This window comes from Corythoichthys intestinalis, chromosome 15 (assembly GCF_030265065.1).
Source record: "Corythoichthys intestinalis isolate RoL2023-P3 chromosome 15, ASM3026506v1, whole genome shotgun sequence".
NCBI classification, from domain to species: Eukaryota; Metazoa; Chordata; class Actinopteri; order Syngnathiformes; family Syngnathidae; genus Corythoichthys; species Corythoichthys intestinalis.
This window is the reverse complement of record NC_080409.1, coordinates 24,231,550-24,248,492: the sequence shown is the minus strand read 5'-3', so window position 1 is coordinate 24,248,492 and position 16,943 is coordinate 24,231,550. Positions and strand designations below refer to the sequence as shown.

Sequence of the window (16,943 nt, the reverse complement as noted above, 5' to 3'; positions counted from 1 at the left end):
AAAATGTATATGATCGGGAAAAATTATCGGGAATGATTGGAATTGAATCGGGAGCAAAAAGAAAAAAAGCAATCGGATCGGGAAATATCGGGATCGGCAGATACTCAAACTACAACGATCGGGATCGGATCGGGAGCAAAAAACATTATCGGAACAACCCTAATTAAAACCCATCTTAATGTTTTCGTTTTAATAAAATTTGTAAAATTTTCAATGAAAAAATAAACTAATAGCTCGCCATTGTTGACGTCGCCGAGCGGGACCTCACATGGGCTCCCTGCCGTTCTTCCACACTTGCACTACATAAGGTAGTGATTGAAATTCACCACAAGGTGTCAATGGCGAGTTTTTAATTAATTAGAGATCTAGCCAAGGCAAAGTCTGAGTAAGTTTTATGTGTATTTTGCATAGCTATTTTGATTGGGAATGCCAGTTCTCTTTGCATTAAGTGCTTTTCTTTTTGTGAACATTATTTTTTGAGAGCCAGGAATATTATTTTTGTTGTGCTTTCACTAAATGATACTGTAGTGACTTAACTGTTCCGCCCAAATGCGTGATGGGAATTTGGACCACCATGACTGTCAGTGGTGGCTCAAATGGTATATGTTCAGCATTGTGTTCAATACAGCGTGTTAGGAAAAAGATCATCTGCTATCATTTTTCCCCACGTCGCTCACCACAATAGTTATGTTTGTTGTGAAAGAGTTACCAAAGCTTATGCAAATAGACACCGCGGTCCAATGAACGCCTGTGTCCAATTGCATTTCTCTGCTTCGTAGCTTTCAATGGGCAAAAGACGGCGTCATTGTAATCTGAGGCAATGCATGAGCGGCTCAATCCGCGCATGCGTTAAATGGGTCAAATATTTTAACGTGATTAATTTTAAAAAATTAATTACCGCCCATTACGCGATAAATTTGACAGCTCTAATTGATATATAATTACACACAGACAGTACACAATGAATGGCACAATTCCTAGGCGTCCCTCCTGTACAAAAGCATGTACTCTAGTCAAAGTTAAGTCTTTTCTGTGAAGCATCATTTTCTTTTATTATATGCGCATCTCCAGATGGTTCAGATTCTGTCTTCGCTTAACAGGGTACTTCAAAGGAGAATGCGACCTAATTCAAATCGTCTTTTTAAAGAAAGGTGATAAAGTCTGCGTAATATGTGTGCTTTTTGTTATAGGTGTGTGACTGGTGCAAGCACATCCGCCACACTAAGGAGTATCTTGACTTTGGGGCTGGTGAACGACGGCTGCAGTTCTGCAGTGCCAAATGCCTGAACCAATATAAGATGGACATTTTTTACAAGGAAACACAAGCAGCGCTGCCTGGAGCGCTCTGTAACCCAGGACATGGGGTTGGAGGTGAGGGTAAGGCAGAGTGTAGTGGCGGTTTACAGTTGCTCACTCCTGAATCCTGGGGAACACCTTTATCGGACATTCGCCGTAAAGCTCCCTCACCTGGAGGGCCCCCCAACTCTTCAGCTCCTTGCACTTCATCTACCACCTCGTCCTCAGATGCCCTTTGCTCTCCATCCTCCTCTTCCTCCTCTGTCAAGATCCCCACACCGCGACCCCATGAAAGCCCTACACTCCCACCCCCTCCCATACCTACTTTGCATCCAGCAGTTGGGGTCCCACCAGGGAGTCCGCCAATGGTGATGACCCCCCGGGGGCCGCTGCCTTTACCTCTGTTTATGGAACATCAGATGATGCAGCAAATCCGGCCACCGTTTCTTCGTCCATCTGTCCATCCGGGTGGACCCAATAGTCCCATGTCAAACCCCATCATCCCTGGAATAGGCCCCCCACCTCCTCCCAGGACTATTGGCCCTGCTTCTAGTCCCATGCACAGACCCATGATGTCCCCTCATGTCCATCACTCATCCAATCCTAATCCTGGTATCATCCCTCCCCACCCTGGTCTCCACATCCCGGGATTTACCCCTTTTCCCCCAGTCAACATGATGCCCAATGGTCCTATACCTTTACCACCAATGATGAATTTTGGCATGCCATCCTTGGCCCCATTAGTACCGCCACCAACCCTTTTGGTTCCGTACCCTATCATTGTACCCCTTCCAGTCCCGATTCCCATTCCAATACCAATCCCTTTCAACCCCAAATCTTCTGGGAACCAACCAGAAAGCACTGACCCTCTCTCCGGTGGACATTTGTCTTCAGATGTTTCAGCATCTGGGCTATCTGACTCTCCAGGATCTTCTGGAGGAGAGAGAGGAAAACAAAGAGGAGATCCTGATGGTGTAGAGTGTCTCTCGCCAGGATGCACAGATACAAACAGGTTGGCAGTAATCAACATGAATGTGAAGATAGAGGATAATATAACAAATTTATCCCCAACTGGAGACATTAGACAACTGGAAGGAGTAATTGATCTAACTGTAAACCAGAAACCGTGCCAACAGCACATTATTCAGAAGATCCTCCCTAAGGTTCAAGTAAAAAAAGAGGCAGTGATTGAGTCAAGATCTTCAACGCTTGAAATGGAAGTTAATGGTTGTCATGACATTGAGGAAAGGGTCACATTACCACATACCCAAATTAATCCGGAGTTGTTTGTGGCTACCAGTTTAGAAAAAATGGAAACATCAAATCCAGCGTCCAGCAAAAAAAGCTCTTCTTTCATAGTTAATAATGAAATAGACATTTCCCAATCACCCACTCACTGCACACCAAGGAGCCAACCTCAATTTGTTTCACAGATCCAAACTAATCCTGCTGCCTCATGTAATGTCATTGTGAATGGTACAGGGTGGCATTCTCGTCATGTTCCTAATTCTAATGCGGACAGAAATGGAGACTGCCTTACATCTGAAGGGGATGCAAAGGGGCACACAGCAAATGGTGAGTTGGAACAGGAAGCCCTAAAAGAGAACAATTGTTCCGTAAGAGAATGGGAAAATGTGAAGCGCACTGCAACACAAGAACAGATGGTAGTGGGTGCAGAGGGTAAGCATTGCCCTGACTCTAACTTGGAGGAGGCTGAACATACTTACACCCTACCACTGCTATCTACCGGTGGTTGTGTGGTAATCCAGCCTGTGCCAAAACCTGGCACTGAAAAGGCAGCCATCCTGTCCTGTTCCATCAGTGCACCATTATCAGCCACTGGAAGCCCTGAGCTCGAGCCCCCAATCAAGAGGAGGTGTCTGCGAATCCGCAATCATAACAAATGAGGTTGGTTCGCCATAGTGTCTTAACACAAAATGAATGCATGAATTAATTGTAGCTCTGACTTGCACCCAATACTGTTTTACTATTTGCATTGACACTAGCGGTGGCACGCAAATGGATTAGAACAGACATGTCCAAAGTCCGGCCCGGGGGCCAAATGCGGCCCGTGGTCAAATTTCATCCGGCCCCCAGCCTCTGTCATAAAATCAATCATGTCTGGCCCGTACACAGACTTAAAAAAATGGTCAGAAGTACTGCAACCAGCATATGAAGTAGCTTACACACAAAATGCTGCTCCTCATTTACCCACTAAAAGGCAGCAGCACTTTAACCCTTTATTGCCAAATGTATCATATATGATACACCTAAAATTTCATGATTTTGAGACTAGAATTTTGACATTTCTTTTTGAAAGCAAAAAAAAAAACAAAAACGATGGATGCAAGTCAACACATGCATTTGCAGGTTCTATGAGAAAAAACATGATTTAGCACGGGTTATAGATATTAGAGCGCTTATTACACATATTCATTTTGACTTTGCTTTTTACAAATTTGAAAAATTGGTTTCATTAGGACCTTATTTTTCAAATTTTGGGATTCTCTGATAATTGCTTCATGTTGCAGGTATTGAAGAGCTAAGCAACATGACCCATTACTTCCATTTTCTAAAATGGCGACATTCGACAAAAAAAAGAAAGTTGACTATGACGGCCGACGCATCAAGGATAGGTGGAAATTGGACTATTTCTTCACTAAAATACGCAATAGCTGTATCTGCCTCATTTGCAAAGAGACAGTCGCTGTTTTTAAAGATTTCAATGTTAGCTAATATTACCAAACAAGACACGCTGACATGTACTGCAAGATTACAGGGAAGATTTGCAGCGAGAAATTGAAGCAACTTGAAGCTAGTTTAATATCACAGCAGCAGTATTTCGCAAGAGCCCGAGAGTCGAAAGAGAACGCCACAAAGGCTAGTTGTAAGATTGTTGAAATTATTCAATTAAAAAAAATAATAAAGCAAATGTGACACACTGAATGGCTTGTTAAAATTTGCTTAAATATATTGTTGTACGTAAAGGAAGTCAGCCAAGGTCGGCCCCCCACATTTTTACCGCACCAAATCTGGCCCCCTTTGCAAAAAGTTTGGACACCCCTGGATTAGAATGTTTTCTCATTGCACAGAAGAAGAACATAATACTGTATTCAAATTCCTATTTGATATCAAATCCTGTTTCCACATGACAGATGTAGATTGCACACTCTCCATATACATTCAGTATGTCATATCTAGAGCTGGGAATCTTTGGGCACCTAACGATTCGATTACGATTACGATTCAGAGGCTCCGATTCGATTATAAAACGATTATTGATGCACCCCCCTCCTTTTTTTTTTTTTTTTTTTTTTTTTAATAAAGTTTGTACATTAGTTCCAAAATTGTTCAAAAATACTCTCAGGCTAAACCAAACTACTATTTCAGTATCAAGTTAACATATAGCAGTAAACAAATATACAAAAATAACATTAAATAAAAAAACTCCAGTCCCCATTCTGTATCAGCAGCTTTAAACTACATTCAATTAATGTAATGTTGTGAATCAACCGTTAAAGTTGTTAAAATTGCTCCCGTTCCATTCCATAATTTCCCTTTTGTCTACTTTTGACATGTGAAAGTTTTAAAACTATTTTAAAGATAGATTCAAGTCAATATTTTACCGATTTAGGAGTATTTTAGATAAAAAGTTAATTAGGTTTGCTTGGAAGGTTCGCTACAACAGCATTGCAGGGAAGTTTACTGCTTTAAGATGGCGGCCGTTTACTAACGCCCGCATCTAGCTTTTTGCAGATGTGCTGCTACCGCTACCGAGTCTATAATCCATCTAGTCCTATATAAATGATATCTACCGTAACATTATGTAGCTTAGCTGTACTTGTAGCAGCTTTTCGGCAGCAGTCAGGTATGTTGTTGTGTTTTTTTATCTCGTGGCATGAGTTGAGCTAGAGCCGTGAGTTGAGTGTTGGCATTACCCGAGGGGCTGGTTAATGAGAAGCATAATGTTTAGCTACTCCCGCTCCGTTCCGTCCCGAAGACCGCGCGGCGCGCTGAGTGTGTTGTACTTCCGCTTTACTTGGCATATTTCAATAATCGGAATTTGGATGTTTGTGAATCGTTCTCGAATCTTCCACGGCCGAATCGCGAATAATCTAAGAATCGGAAATTTTGCACACCTCTAGTCATATCCAAGTTCACCGACAAATTTACAATAGTACATGCAAGGGATACACCTAAGGGGGCTATTAACAATATTATTTTGGTTCTGGGTCTGAAAATTTGGATTGTCTGATCGCTTGTCAACACTCAATTGAATGCCAAATCAAGTTATCGCCGAATCGTGCACAGATTTCTTTTCAATTATGTAAGGATAGGTTGCTAAATAATCATAATTTTGATTTTTTTTGTTTTTTTTGTTTGTTTTCATATTAAATGAATTTCAAACTATGGTCCTTTTTTCATAGCTATGATTAGAAGATGCTATAAAGTTCCTAAGAAAACATGCTAAATCATACCTGGAAATGAGATTAGATAATATGTATGGGGATATTTTATGGACTTTTTTTTATTTTTTTAAAATAAATTAAATAAAAAATAAATATAAATATTTTTCCACACTGAAAGCCTCAAGAAGGGTGCTCAAGGAGTGTCCTTTACTGTACCTCCAGAGTTGGCAAGGTTGTTCAGAAGTCATACTGAAAACGAATACAGTGGTACCTCGACATACGATCTTTTCGTCATGTGACGTAAAATTTGACTCACCATTTGTTTCCACGTCTGACGACATACTCAAAATATGACGATTTATGACAGCGTCGCAGTTTCTTTGTTTTCCCGCAAGACGGACGCGCGGCGGATTTGCTTGTGAGAGAAATCAACAAGGGTTCCAGGAAGTTTAGTGCAGGTGGGAAAAAAGGAATAAGGTGACGCTTACCATTGAAATGAAGAAGGACATGATTAAAAAAAAAAAAAAAAGCGTAGTGTGCGCGCCCGTGAACTGGCTCAACAATCCGGCCATAGAATGATCTCAACAGTCCTCCTCTGATCTCCGTTCGCCAGTCTTTTTAAGTAAAGATGACAATTTTTATTGTGGTAACAACGCCACAGAAATCGCCATTTTCGTCAGATTCTTAATCACTAATTTCAGAACCTGTGCAAAACAACATGACTACTGTCCGCCGCAGTTGACGCCGAATCCCCAACAAAACATAAAAGAGAAAGTAAAATCTCTACCGCACTCTCTATCTCACTGCCACGTCATCCACAAAGTGCGTTCAGGTACAGCAGGAAAAAACACATCTGCCACATTAGAACCCGATTCATATTACATTATAATAGAAATGATTAATTATTATTATTATACTGACTTATTATTCCAACATCTATCTGTAATTTATTTGTTTTGCAATGTGTAATTGCCATTTGTAATAGTACCAGCAGTATTTATTAAGGATTTAATGTAGGTTTGCGGGCTGTGGAACGAATTAATGGAATTATAATGTGTTCTTACGGGAAAATGTTGCTCGACATAGGAACATTTTGACTTACAAACAAAGTCCTGGAATGAATTAACATCGTATATCGAGGTACCACTGTACTTTAATGTTTGGAAGTGATTTGTAGTGAAATGGAGTGTTTGGTAAACGAGTTATGTTATGTGGTTTAGGCTGTAGTGATCTGATTGAATGTTAGTATGTTATCGTAACATAGGCCTATTTAGCCTGTTCGTCTCCATTTTATTGTTATTAATAGGGTTGTTCCGATCATGTTTTTTGGCTCCCGATCCGATCCCGATCGTTTTAGTTTGAGTATCTGCCGATCCCGATATTTCCCGATCCGATTGCTTTTTTTTTTGCTCCCGATTGAATTCCAATCATTCCCGATAATTTTTCCCGATCATATACATTTTGGCAATGCATTAAGAAAAAAATGAATAAAACTCGGACGAATATATACTTTCAACATACAGTACATAAGTACTGTATTTGTTTATTATGACAATAAATCCTCAAGATGGCATTTACATTATTAACATTCTTTCTGTGAGAGGGATCCACGGATAGAAAGACTTGTGACTTTGTGTATTATGACTAAATATTGCCATCTAGTGTATTTGTTGAGCTTTCAGTAAATGATACTGTAGCCTGCCCAAATGCATGATGGGAAGTGGAACCATGACTGTGTGTAGTGCTACCAATTGATATATCTTCTCTGCGTTGGGCATTAATATAAGGTGTTAAGAAAATGATCATTTACTACCTTGCTTCCCCACATTGCTTCCCATGATATTTCTTATCGTAGGGAGAGGGATTGTAAGGTTTTAACCAATTAAAAAAAGGCTTCAAAGGCTGCCAAAATTCATTCTACTCATTTTGCGCTGCCTTTTATCTCTCTATTCAGGTAAAACGGCGTTATTACAGATTGAGCACAACAACGTGCGGGTGGGTCGTGCAGCGCATGCATTAATTGCGTTAAATATTTTAACGTGATACATTAAAAAAAAAAAAATTACCGCCGTTATCGGAATAAATTTGATAACCGTACCTTAAGCCTAAACTAAAGACTCTGGATGAGTGTACATATTATGACGTGATCGGACGGGACATCTCTAGTTGTGCATTATGTTTGTAATTGGTCTTTGATCAAATAAAATTCCCCCCAAATTGTGATTTACAGTGTATTACAAAAGTGATTACACCCCTCCCATTTCTGCAGATATTTAAGGACTAGTATATCTTTTCATGGGACAACACTGACAAAGTGACACTTTAGACACAATGAAAAGTAGTCTGTGTGAAGCTCATATAATAGAGTTAATTTATTTTCCCCTCAAAATAACTCAAAATATAGCCATTAATATCCAAACCCCTGGCAACAAAAGTGAGTACACCCCTTAGTAAATAAATACATCCCTAAATGTCCAAATTGAGTACTGCTTGTCATTGTCACTCCAAAATGTCATGTGACTCGTTACAGGAGTGTTGTCAGCATTGCTGCAGAGATTGAAGAGGTGGGGTGGGGGGGTCATTCCCACCACCATGCTTGACAATAGGCATGACACACTTATCTTTGTGCTCCTCACCTGGTCGGCGCCACACATGTGAGACTATCGGAACCAAACAAATTAATTTTCGTCTCATTAGATCATAGGACATGGTACCAGTAATCCATGTGCTTTGTTGACATGTCTTCAGCAAACTGTTTGCAGGCTTTCTTGTGTACCCTCTTCAGAAGAGGTTTACTTCTGGGGTGACAGCCATTCACATCAATTTGATATAGAGTATGGCGTATGGTCTGAGCACGAACAGGGTGACCCCCCCACCTCTTCAATCTCTGCAGAAATGCTAACAGCACTCCTGTAACGAGTCACATGACATTTTGGAGGGAAAATGACAAGCAGTACTCAATTTGGACATTTCGGGATGTACGTAGTTCCCATGCAGTGTACTCACTTTTGTTGCCAGGGGTTTAGATAATAATGGCTATATTTTGAGTTATTTAGAGGGGAAAATAAGTTAACTCTGTTATATAAGCTGCACACAGATTACTTTTCATTGTGTCAAAATGTCATTTTGTCAGTGTTGTCCCCAGAAAAGATATACTTTTAAATATCTGCAGAAATGCGAGGGGTGTACTCACTTTTGTGATACACTGTATATCTATTTTTTCCCCTCTTCATTGTGCATTTTGGGACTGGTGCCATGTATATTCCTGTGTGATTTATAGAAAGGAAAATACGGTGATATGGGTGCATGGGTGTCTCCATTAAGTTGGGAATAATTAACTGCAAACTATTCTAAATTTACCAGGATATTGAGTTTTTATTTAGTTTGCAGTGACCTGTAATGCATCACTTCATACTGACATCACTTCATACTTCATACAAAATGCAGCCACTCTAATTAGCCAATTATTTATATACTTAAATATACTTAAACCTTTTGAATCAGTAAAAAAATAAAAATAAATAAGGTTTAAAATAATTCCATGCCACTACAAATCAACGAATGTGTGATACTTATCTAAACAACTTAAGAAGGAAACAGGCCCTCGCTTTAATGCATTGACTGATTTCTAAGTATAGAGGATGCTTTCATTTATTTCCTCACTGACTGGTTCTCCTCCTGCTGTGTTTCATAGATGGATACTCCAAGGACCGCTGTGCCAACCATGCCACAACCCACACTGCATAATACACATATACATGTGTCCTTGTTATCATCTAATCTACCAGCATCACAACTCGCCTTTGACTTCAAGTCAATAAAATGTGTATTCACGAACCTGATGCTTTCATGGAAAGTCTTGAGGAATCTGTCAGTGGGACCAACTGACAGCAAAGCTCAATGCACAATGGCCCCATGTACAGTAACTTTATCAGTACTCTTTGATGATTCAGGTGTTCACTTTGTTGTCTGCTATCGATAGATTGCAAAGCTGTTTGAAAGTTTGTGAGGGAGATAGTTTATACAACACGACTGTTGTCCAATTGAAGTCATATAAAACATTTAATCCTTACTGCAGTATGTCACTGTAGCCTCACCCAGCCCCCAAAACAGAATGGTGTACCTTTCTTTTTGGCCTTATGATTAGGGTTGCACCAATACTGTTACAGCACTAAAATGACGTCATAGGTATTGTGAGTACAAAGAAATAACGTACCGATGCTGTGCAACATCAACTTTAGTAGATCTGGTTTCCGACCGCTGGTCGCCATACCCAAGTTTGCCGCAACCTGCTGTAAAAAAATGGAATGGTTGTTGCCCTTCAAAGATGATGATAGAAGTCCAGTTGTGTGGCACCTAATCATCCCTCTGCTATGAATTGAAATGAGTTCATCACTAGTAGACATCCTAGTCATTTGAAGTGAGAGGGCTGGCAGTCGTCAATGGCAGACAATGAGTTAAGCAGTGTCTGTCCCAGTCATGATAACAAATGTTTGTATTAATCCTTCTAAAAAAATTAGCATATTGTGATAAAGTTCATTATTTTTCTGTAATGTACTGATAAAAATGAGACGTTCATATATTTTAGATTCATTACACACAACTGAAGTAGTTCAAGCCTTTTATTGTTTTAATATTGATGATTTTGGCAAAAAAGTCAAGAAAAAACAAAAATCCCTATCTAAAAAAATTTGCATATTTCATCCGACCAATACAAAAAAGTTTTTTTTTAAGACAAAAAAAGTCAACCTTCAATTAATTATATCAGCTATGCACCCAATACTTGGTCGGGAATCCTTTTGCAGAAATGACTGCTTCAATGCGGCGTAGTATGGAGGCAATCAGCCTGTGGCACTGCTTCGATAGCGGCCTTAAGCTCATCCACAGTGTTGGGTCTGGTGTCTCAACTTCCTCTTCACAATATCCCACAGATTCTCTATGGGGTTCAGGTCAGGAGAGTTGGCAGGCCAATTGAGCACAGTAATGCCATGGTCAGTAAACCATTTACCAGTGGTTTTGGCACTGTGAGCAGGTGCCAGGTCGTGCTGAAAAATGAATTCTTCATCTCCATAAAGCTTTTCAGCAGATTGAAGCATGAAGTGCTCCAAAATCTCCTGATAGCTAGCTGCATTGACCCTGCCCTTGATAAAACACAGTAGACCAACACCAGCAGCAGACATGGCACCCCAGACCATCACTGACTGTGGGTACTTGACACTGGACTTCAGGCATTTTGGCATTTCCTTCTCCCTAGTCTTCCTCCAAACTCTGGCACCTTGATTTCCGAATGACATGAAACATTTGTTTTCATCTGAAAAAAGTACTTTGGACCACTGAGCAACAGTCCAGTGCTGCTTCTCTGTAGCCCAGGTCAGGCACTTCTGCCGCTGTTTCAGGTTCAAAAGTGGCTCTAACACATGCCTGTGCACGGCTCTGGATGTTTCTATTCCAGACTCAGTCCACTGTTTCTGCAGGTCCCCCAATGTCTGGAATCGGCCCTTCTCCACAATCTTTCTCAGGGTGCGGTCACCTCTTCTGGTTGTGCAGCGTTTCCTGCCACACTTTTTCCTTCCCACAGACTTCCCACTGAGGTGCCTCGATACAGCACTCTGGGAACAGCCTATTCGCTCAGAAATATCTTTCTGTGTCTTAGCTTCTTGCTTGAGGGTGTCAATGATGGCCTTCTGGACAGCAGTCAGGTCGGCAGTCTTGCTCATGATTGCGGTTTTGAGTAATGAACCTGGCTGGGAGTTTTTAAAAGCCTCAGGAAACTTTCGCAGGGGTTTTGAGTTAATTCGTTGATTCAGATGATTAGGTTAGTAGCTTCTTTAGAGTACCTTTTCATGATATGCGAATTTTTTGAGATAGGGATTTATTTTCTTTCTTGACTTTTTTGCCAAAATCATCAATATTAACCCTTTAACACCGAACGTGTCGGCAGCGACGCGTTTACGCATATCGTCTTTGAAGCTTTGTCACGCTGTAATTAACGTCACCCACGTGCCGCTGGTTGGTCTCATTTGAAAGTGTGGAAGTTGATGTCCACACCAGTTTTTATTTGAAGTCAATCGACCAAGAAAAACGGGAGATAATGTCATTTGAGTTTTATAGTTTTATTGCACTCATAAATATGCATTCAAACGCTGCATGGACCATGTATCTATCTCCATATTTCCATCATTTCTTGTCTTTTTTCAAAACCGAAAGCAGCAAAAAAGACTACATATCCCAAGATCCGTTCTGATGTCAAGAAGGACGAACCGAATGTGATCATTTTTAATAAATTTCCAAACGAGGCGCCAACTAATGAAAGGGAGGCATGCGACGCAAGCAATGTTTGGTTTGAGCGAGCGACTTTGAAACGTGCAGAATGAATATAAAACTACATTTAGCGCAAGCTAATGCATTATTTCATTAACTCAAGGAGGAAGATGAGCCGTATTTGTCGTCTTTTTCTTTGCATGAGTCGGCGTCTCGGCGAATAGAAGTGACGGCAGCGCGCAAGCGGCAAAAGAGTAGGCTGTTTGACGTTGTGTGTGACGCAGCTCCATGACCTGTTCAAGCTTTATTGAGTGCGCAAAAAAAAAAAAAAAAAACTTTATTGGGTCGCATGCCTGCAAATTTTGAATAGAACTGAACTACTAGTCAATATTAAAAAAAAAAAAAATTTTTTTCAATGTTATATATTTTTTTTCTTTGCTATGATCTTTTCAATTTTTATGTAGATGTGTGTTCGAGAAGCTTGATTGCATGTAGGTATATACTTTTGATAAGGTGATGGGCCTTACAACACCTAACTTCACAAAATGATGTCCTCCAAACCCTTTTTGTGTTAGATGATATATATATATTTTTTTCTCACTATTTTGCACTGTATATAACCTGTTTTGACCATAGTATGTGCAAAGGCCAAAAACGCCTATGACCATACCTGCTGTTTGTGTTGAATTGTCAAACATAAAACTAATCAATCTATCAAAAACTATCAATTTTTTTCAATTGAATGTTTATCCTAACAAGTTGAATAAATATGATCAAGCTTCAAAACGGTTGGTCGAGCATGTTTGGTTGTCAGTGGGACATCAACATTACAAATTTTGAAAAAAGATTTTGGGATTTTTTTGTCTTTTTGGATCCAAAATGTGGATTAAAATTGATCAGTGAAGAAAACAACAGTTTGGACATGAAGTTCAAGATGTCCTGAAAAAAGGGACCCAACTTGGTCATTGTAAACAATTTTTTCTTTGAAATATAAAGGCAACATCAAATGCATGCAAATTCGGCCAAAATAGGCTTAGGTGTTAAAGGGTTAAAACAATAAGAGGCTTGAACTGGTTGTGTGTGATGAATCTAAAATATATGAAAGTCTAATGTTTATCAGTACATTACAGAAAATAATGAACTTTATCACAATATGCACATTTTTTGAGAAGGACCAGTATGTTTTCAAAAAACACGGTATTGGTACAATATCGGGATCGCTCCATACCACAAAGCTGGGGGTTGGGGTTGGAATTGGTATTGGGAGCCAAAAAAAAAAAAAAGGTATTGGTGCAAAACTACTTATTGTGACAACCAGAAAAGTGCACTTGGCAACCCAACAAATGATGGGAGCAGCCACAAACATCAACAACAGAGTGAACGCCCACTTACTAAGGATTCAATGAATAATCATCCATGAATATAAATGACACAACAAATGACATGTCATCAAGATATTGTGCAACCTTAAGATTTTTCTGTGGCTTTCACATTTTTGTTTTTGGTCTTAAAAATGACTGAATTTAGAGTATTATTACCGACTTCTACTGTTTTAGAGTTGTGACGGCATGGCAGCTGTAATGGTGAGATTCCACTGCAGGCTAGTACTTTTCTATAATACATTAGCAGTGCTGTTACTGTCACTGTCACCGGGCACTTTGTGACTGATGCACTGAATTGAGACAGGGCTGAGAGAAGCCAGCTTTTATAAATAATTGTCTTGGCGCCTTCTAAGTAAAGTAACGCGGAAATATTGATAAGACGAATCACACTCAAGAAATTTATAAATGTTTGCTTGGTGTTTTATGTGAGACTACCAAGTAACTTGGTGTCTGTAGGAAAAAGTAACGAATTATACAATGCGTTTGGGTTTTGGTTTGTGAAAACAAACAACGTACTTTGCTAAATTGGAAAACAGATTGATGAATCTGAGTTGCCAAATTAACAAGCACTTAGCATAAAAATGAAATGCCTGTTACATGTGACATTAGCAATCTGCTTACACTTTCTTGTTTTCTAGCTGTTTTTTTTTTTAACTATCACGGTAAAATTTTTGTATTTCCAAATAATGACATTATTTCTGGGTCTTACTTAGTCCTGGAATTAAACTTCATTTTGTACGTGGGATGTGTGGGGGAGGTAGGTGCAAGCAGAAGTGGAGATTGCAGAGTGCAATCATCTGCTGCCTGTTAGTCATGCATTTAGCTTCACATATCTGCTTGCCAAAGCCTTGTTTTGGTGTCACTTGAAGTATTTCCTTTCACTTCACTCCAATCAATGCCAATGCCAGTGAAAAGGGGCTTCTGAAGCTGCCCTTATCCACTTGCTTTTCCTGTATTCTATTAAATACCACGGTGTTTATAGTCATTTATACTGATCAAAACACAGATTATTTACATTTAATCTTTGTCATATTGATAATACTGGCTTTTTTGTGAACTTATCAAACTGTTCGGCATTATTTTTGTTTCATTTCAAAATTAATTCTCAATTGGTGGTTAATCAAAATGGTTTTGATGAACCCGTTCAGAACCACCTTGTAAACCGTTTGTGTATACTGGGTATCTGAAAGCTATATGTAACATACACTGTATAGCACTGCAAATGTTAAAAGTGAACGCCTGTGAGACATTCCAAGTGATATAGGATAGACAAATTGTTAAGGTGTTCTTAGATGGCATCATAGATTGATCCATGTTCGCCTTGTCGCTATCAGGATAGAATGATGAATGATACAGGATTTACTTTAATCACAGAATGGACTTTTCCAATAAAGACACCCTCAGGGCAATATCACCTCTATTCATGACATACACATACGGTAAATAAAAACTCCAATATGGTCTAGAATAATATGCAAAAGATCCAAGGTCAACACTGGTTGAGCTCTGATTTGTTGGTAGAATACAATATTCAGAGTAAACTTTTCCAAATTATTCCAGGGGTCAAAGTGGTGCTATCGTAACATTTTCTTTTTCTTTTTACATTCTTATCTTTCACATACAGACCCTTTTCAAAGAATCCCAAAATTCATGGATATGTTTATATCTTTCCGTAATTTGGACTTTTCCATTCTATTCTGATTCATGATATTACCGGTATTTTGATTTTTTGTTGTTGTTGTTTTTAATGGTTTGACATGCAGATGGTAAATCTCAGTGTCTTGAAAGGCTGTAACAGTTTTAAAGTTTTATCATTCATTTATCCTGTATCACGGCCAAAGCTTTTTTGTTTTTATTTTACATTTTTTTACCCTTTGTAAATGGCATAAATGATAGCCAAAGAAAAAGCCAAACACTTGTGAAATTTCCGCTCACTGATATCTTGTCCCACAAAGTTGCTTGAGGTGTACCCCTAACTCTGCTATGAGGAGCATTGCCATTACAATGTAAAGTGTCTGGGCTCACAAATTTAATACAGCGGAAATGGAGTATCACTGTGTCCAAATTGTGAAACATCTCTTTGCTAATTATGTTATGTCCTCTAAATTTCCCATCTTTGTGCTATGCAGCTGCACCGCAGCTTATTTTTAACAGCAACATTAAGAGCGACAAATTTTTAAAATGTCAAATTACAAATCCAAACTTTGCATCCCAAAAACAAAAGGCTTGTTAACAGTTTTCTGGATTGTGTTCTGTGTTCCACTACAGCTCCTTTTTAACATGCATATTCTCACTCTCTCTTGCTTTCTCTTTTACACAAAAACACAATTTTTAGTTTGTCTTGTTCTTTTTGCACAATATTGCGGTGCCATTGTAAAAACTATGAAGCTGAAGATATTGACAGGTCATTACTAAATGGCTTCACAGATTCATTGTTTGTGATTGAAAACAAATCTGATCAACCTATTTCAATGATAAACTGCAGGCTAGACCAATCGCTATGAATTATGCAATGACAACCAACCCTAAAGAGACTAGAAATCAAAAACTTCAAACTGTTTCATCAAGAACAACAGCGAAGTTGCCTTATCTCTTGCTTGTATAATCTCAACAGTTAAGACAATGATGTTCACATTCTAAAGAGGACTCTCCTATCTTTGTACTAAATGAAATTGATCAGAAACAACTTTGTTCTCTTGTGTAAATGTGTAGCTGATCATTTTTTTCTGTAACTTGTATGAATCTTCACGTTTTCTCTCAACCTTAACGTCCTTGTTATCAATCATCCGAAATACATTGTGGTAAACTGTCAATCTTTGTGTACATTTTAGGTTATTATTTATTGTTGACATGTTTTGTCTTGTCAAATAACAAAACAAGTCACTAAGGTTTAAACTGAATATGTATTTCAGTGTAAATGCCTGGAGATCAGTGACGTTCTTTTATAGGCTGATTATTAAAAACACCAGTACAAGAAGATTTTTTTTTTTATTATGTCGCCAAAGTTGCTTTGGAAAATAACTTTTTTTGTGTTGTAACAGTATTTGTTAGTGAATTGCTTATGAAGAAAAATAAATAAGAGGCACACAACTGGTTCAGATTGGTCATGTCTATATAAATGCACAATCCTGCACAATGAAGAACCGGGGGAGGGGGGGGGCACCCAAAGAAAACTGGATGTAGTACTTACGGCAATCTGGGCATCGCGTTTAGTATCCCATTCATATAGTACTGATGTGTTCTAAGTTTTAACCTTTGCGTTGTTACATCCTCTTTCACTTTAGAAAAAAAAAATGTTGGTTTTGGTTCTAGGGGGCGCTATACACATTTACGCTTTTTTTTTTTTTTTTTTTTTTTTTTTTTTTTTAGTACGTTTTATCAAAGTTTTCACCAGTGTTCACCTGGCTGTTGAGTTTGGTGAGTTTTGAAGCATTCTGAGGGGGTCAATGTTGGGCTCAAAGCGTCGGCGGGACAAAGAATGACTGCTAGGGGGCGATACATAGTGTATTTGGAATTTGTCTTTACACGGTATCAAAGATTGCACTTGTCTTGACCTGCCTGCCGATTTGGTGCATTTTGAAGCATTCTAAGAAGT

At 39.0% G+C, this 16,943-nt stretch overlaps 1 protein-coding gene across 4 annotated transcripts in view; it reads left to right on the top strand.

Moving 5' to 3' along the window:
- sobpa (sine oculis binding protein homolog (Drosophila) a) overlaps nucleotides 1-16,428 on the top strand; it is a 98,564-nt gene extending 82,136 nt beyond the window's left edge. For all 4 annotated transcript variants that reach the window (XM_057859249.1, XM_057859247.1, XM_057859248.1 and 1 more), the window contains 2 exons: nucleotides 1,191-3,204; nucleotides 9,400-16,428. In XM_057859249.1, the coding sequence (XP_057715232.1) occupies nucleotides 1,191-3,203 (2,013 nt within the window). In that variant the 3' untranslated portion in view covers nucleotide 3,204; nucleotides 9,400-16,428. The remainder of the gene's footprint in view (nucleotides 1-1,190; nucleotides 3,205-9,399) is intronic.
- The last annotated feature ends 515 nt before the right edge of the window (nucleotides 16,429-16,943 follow it).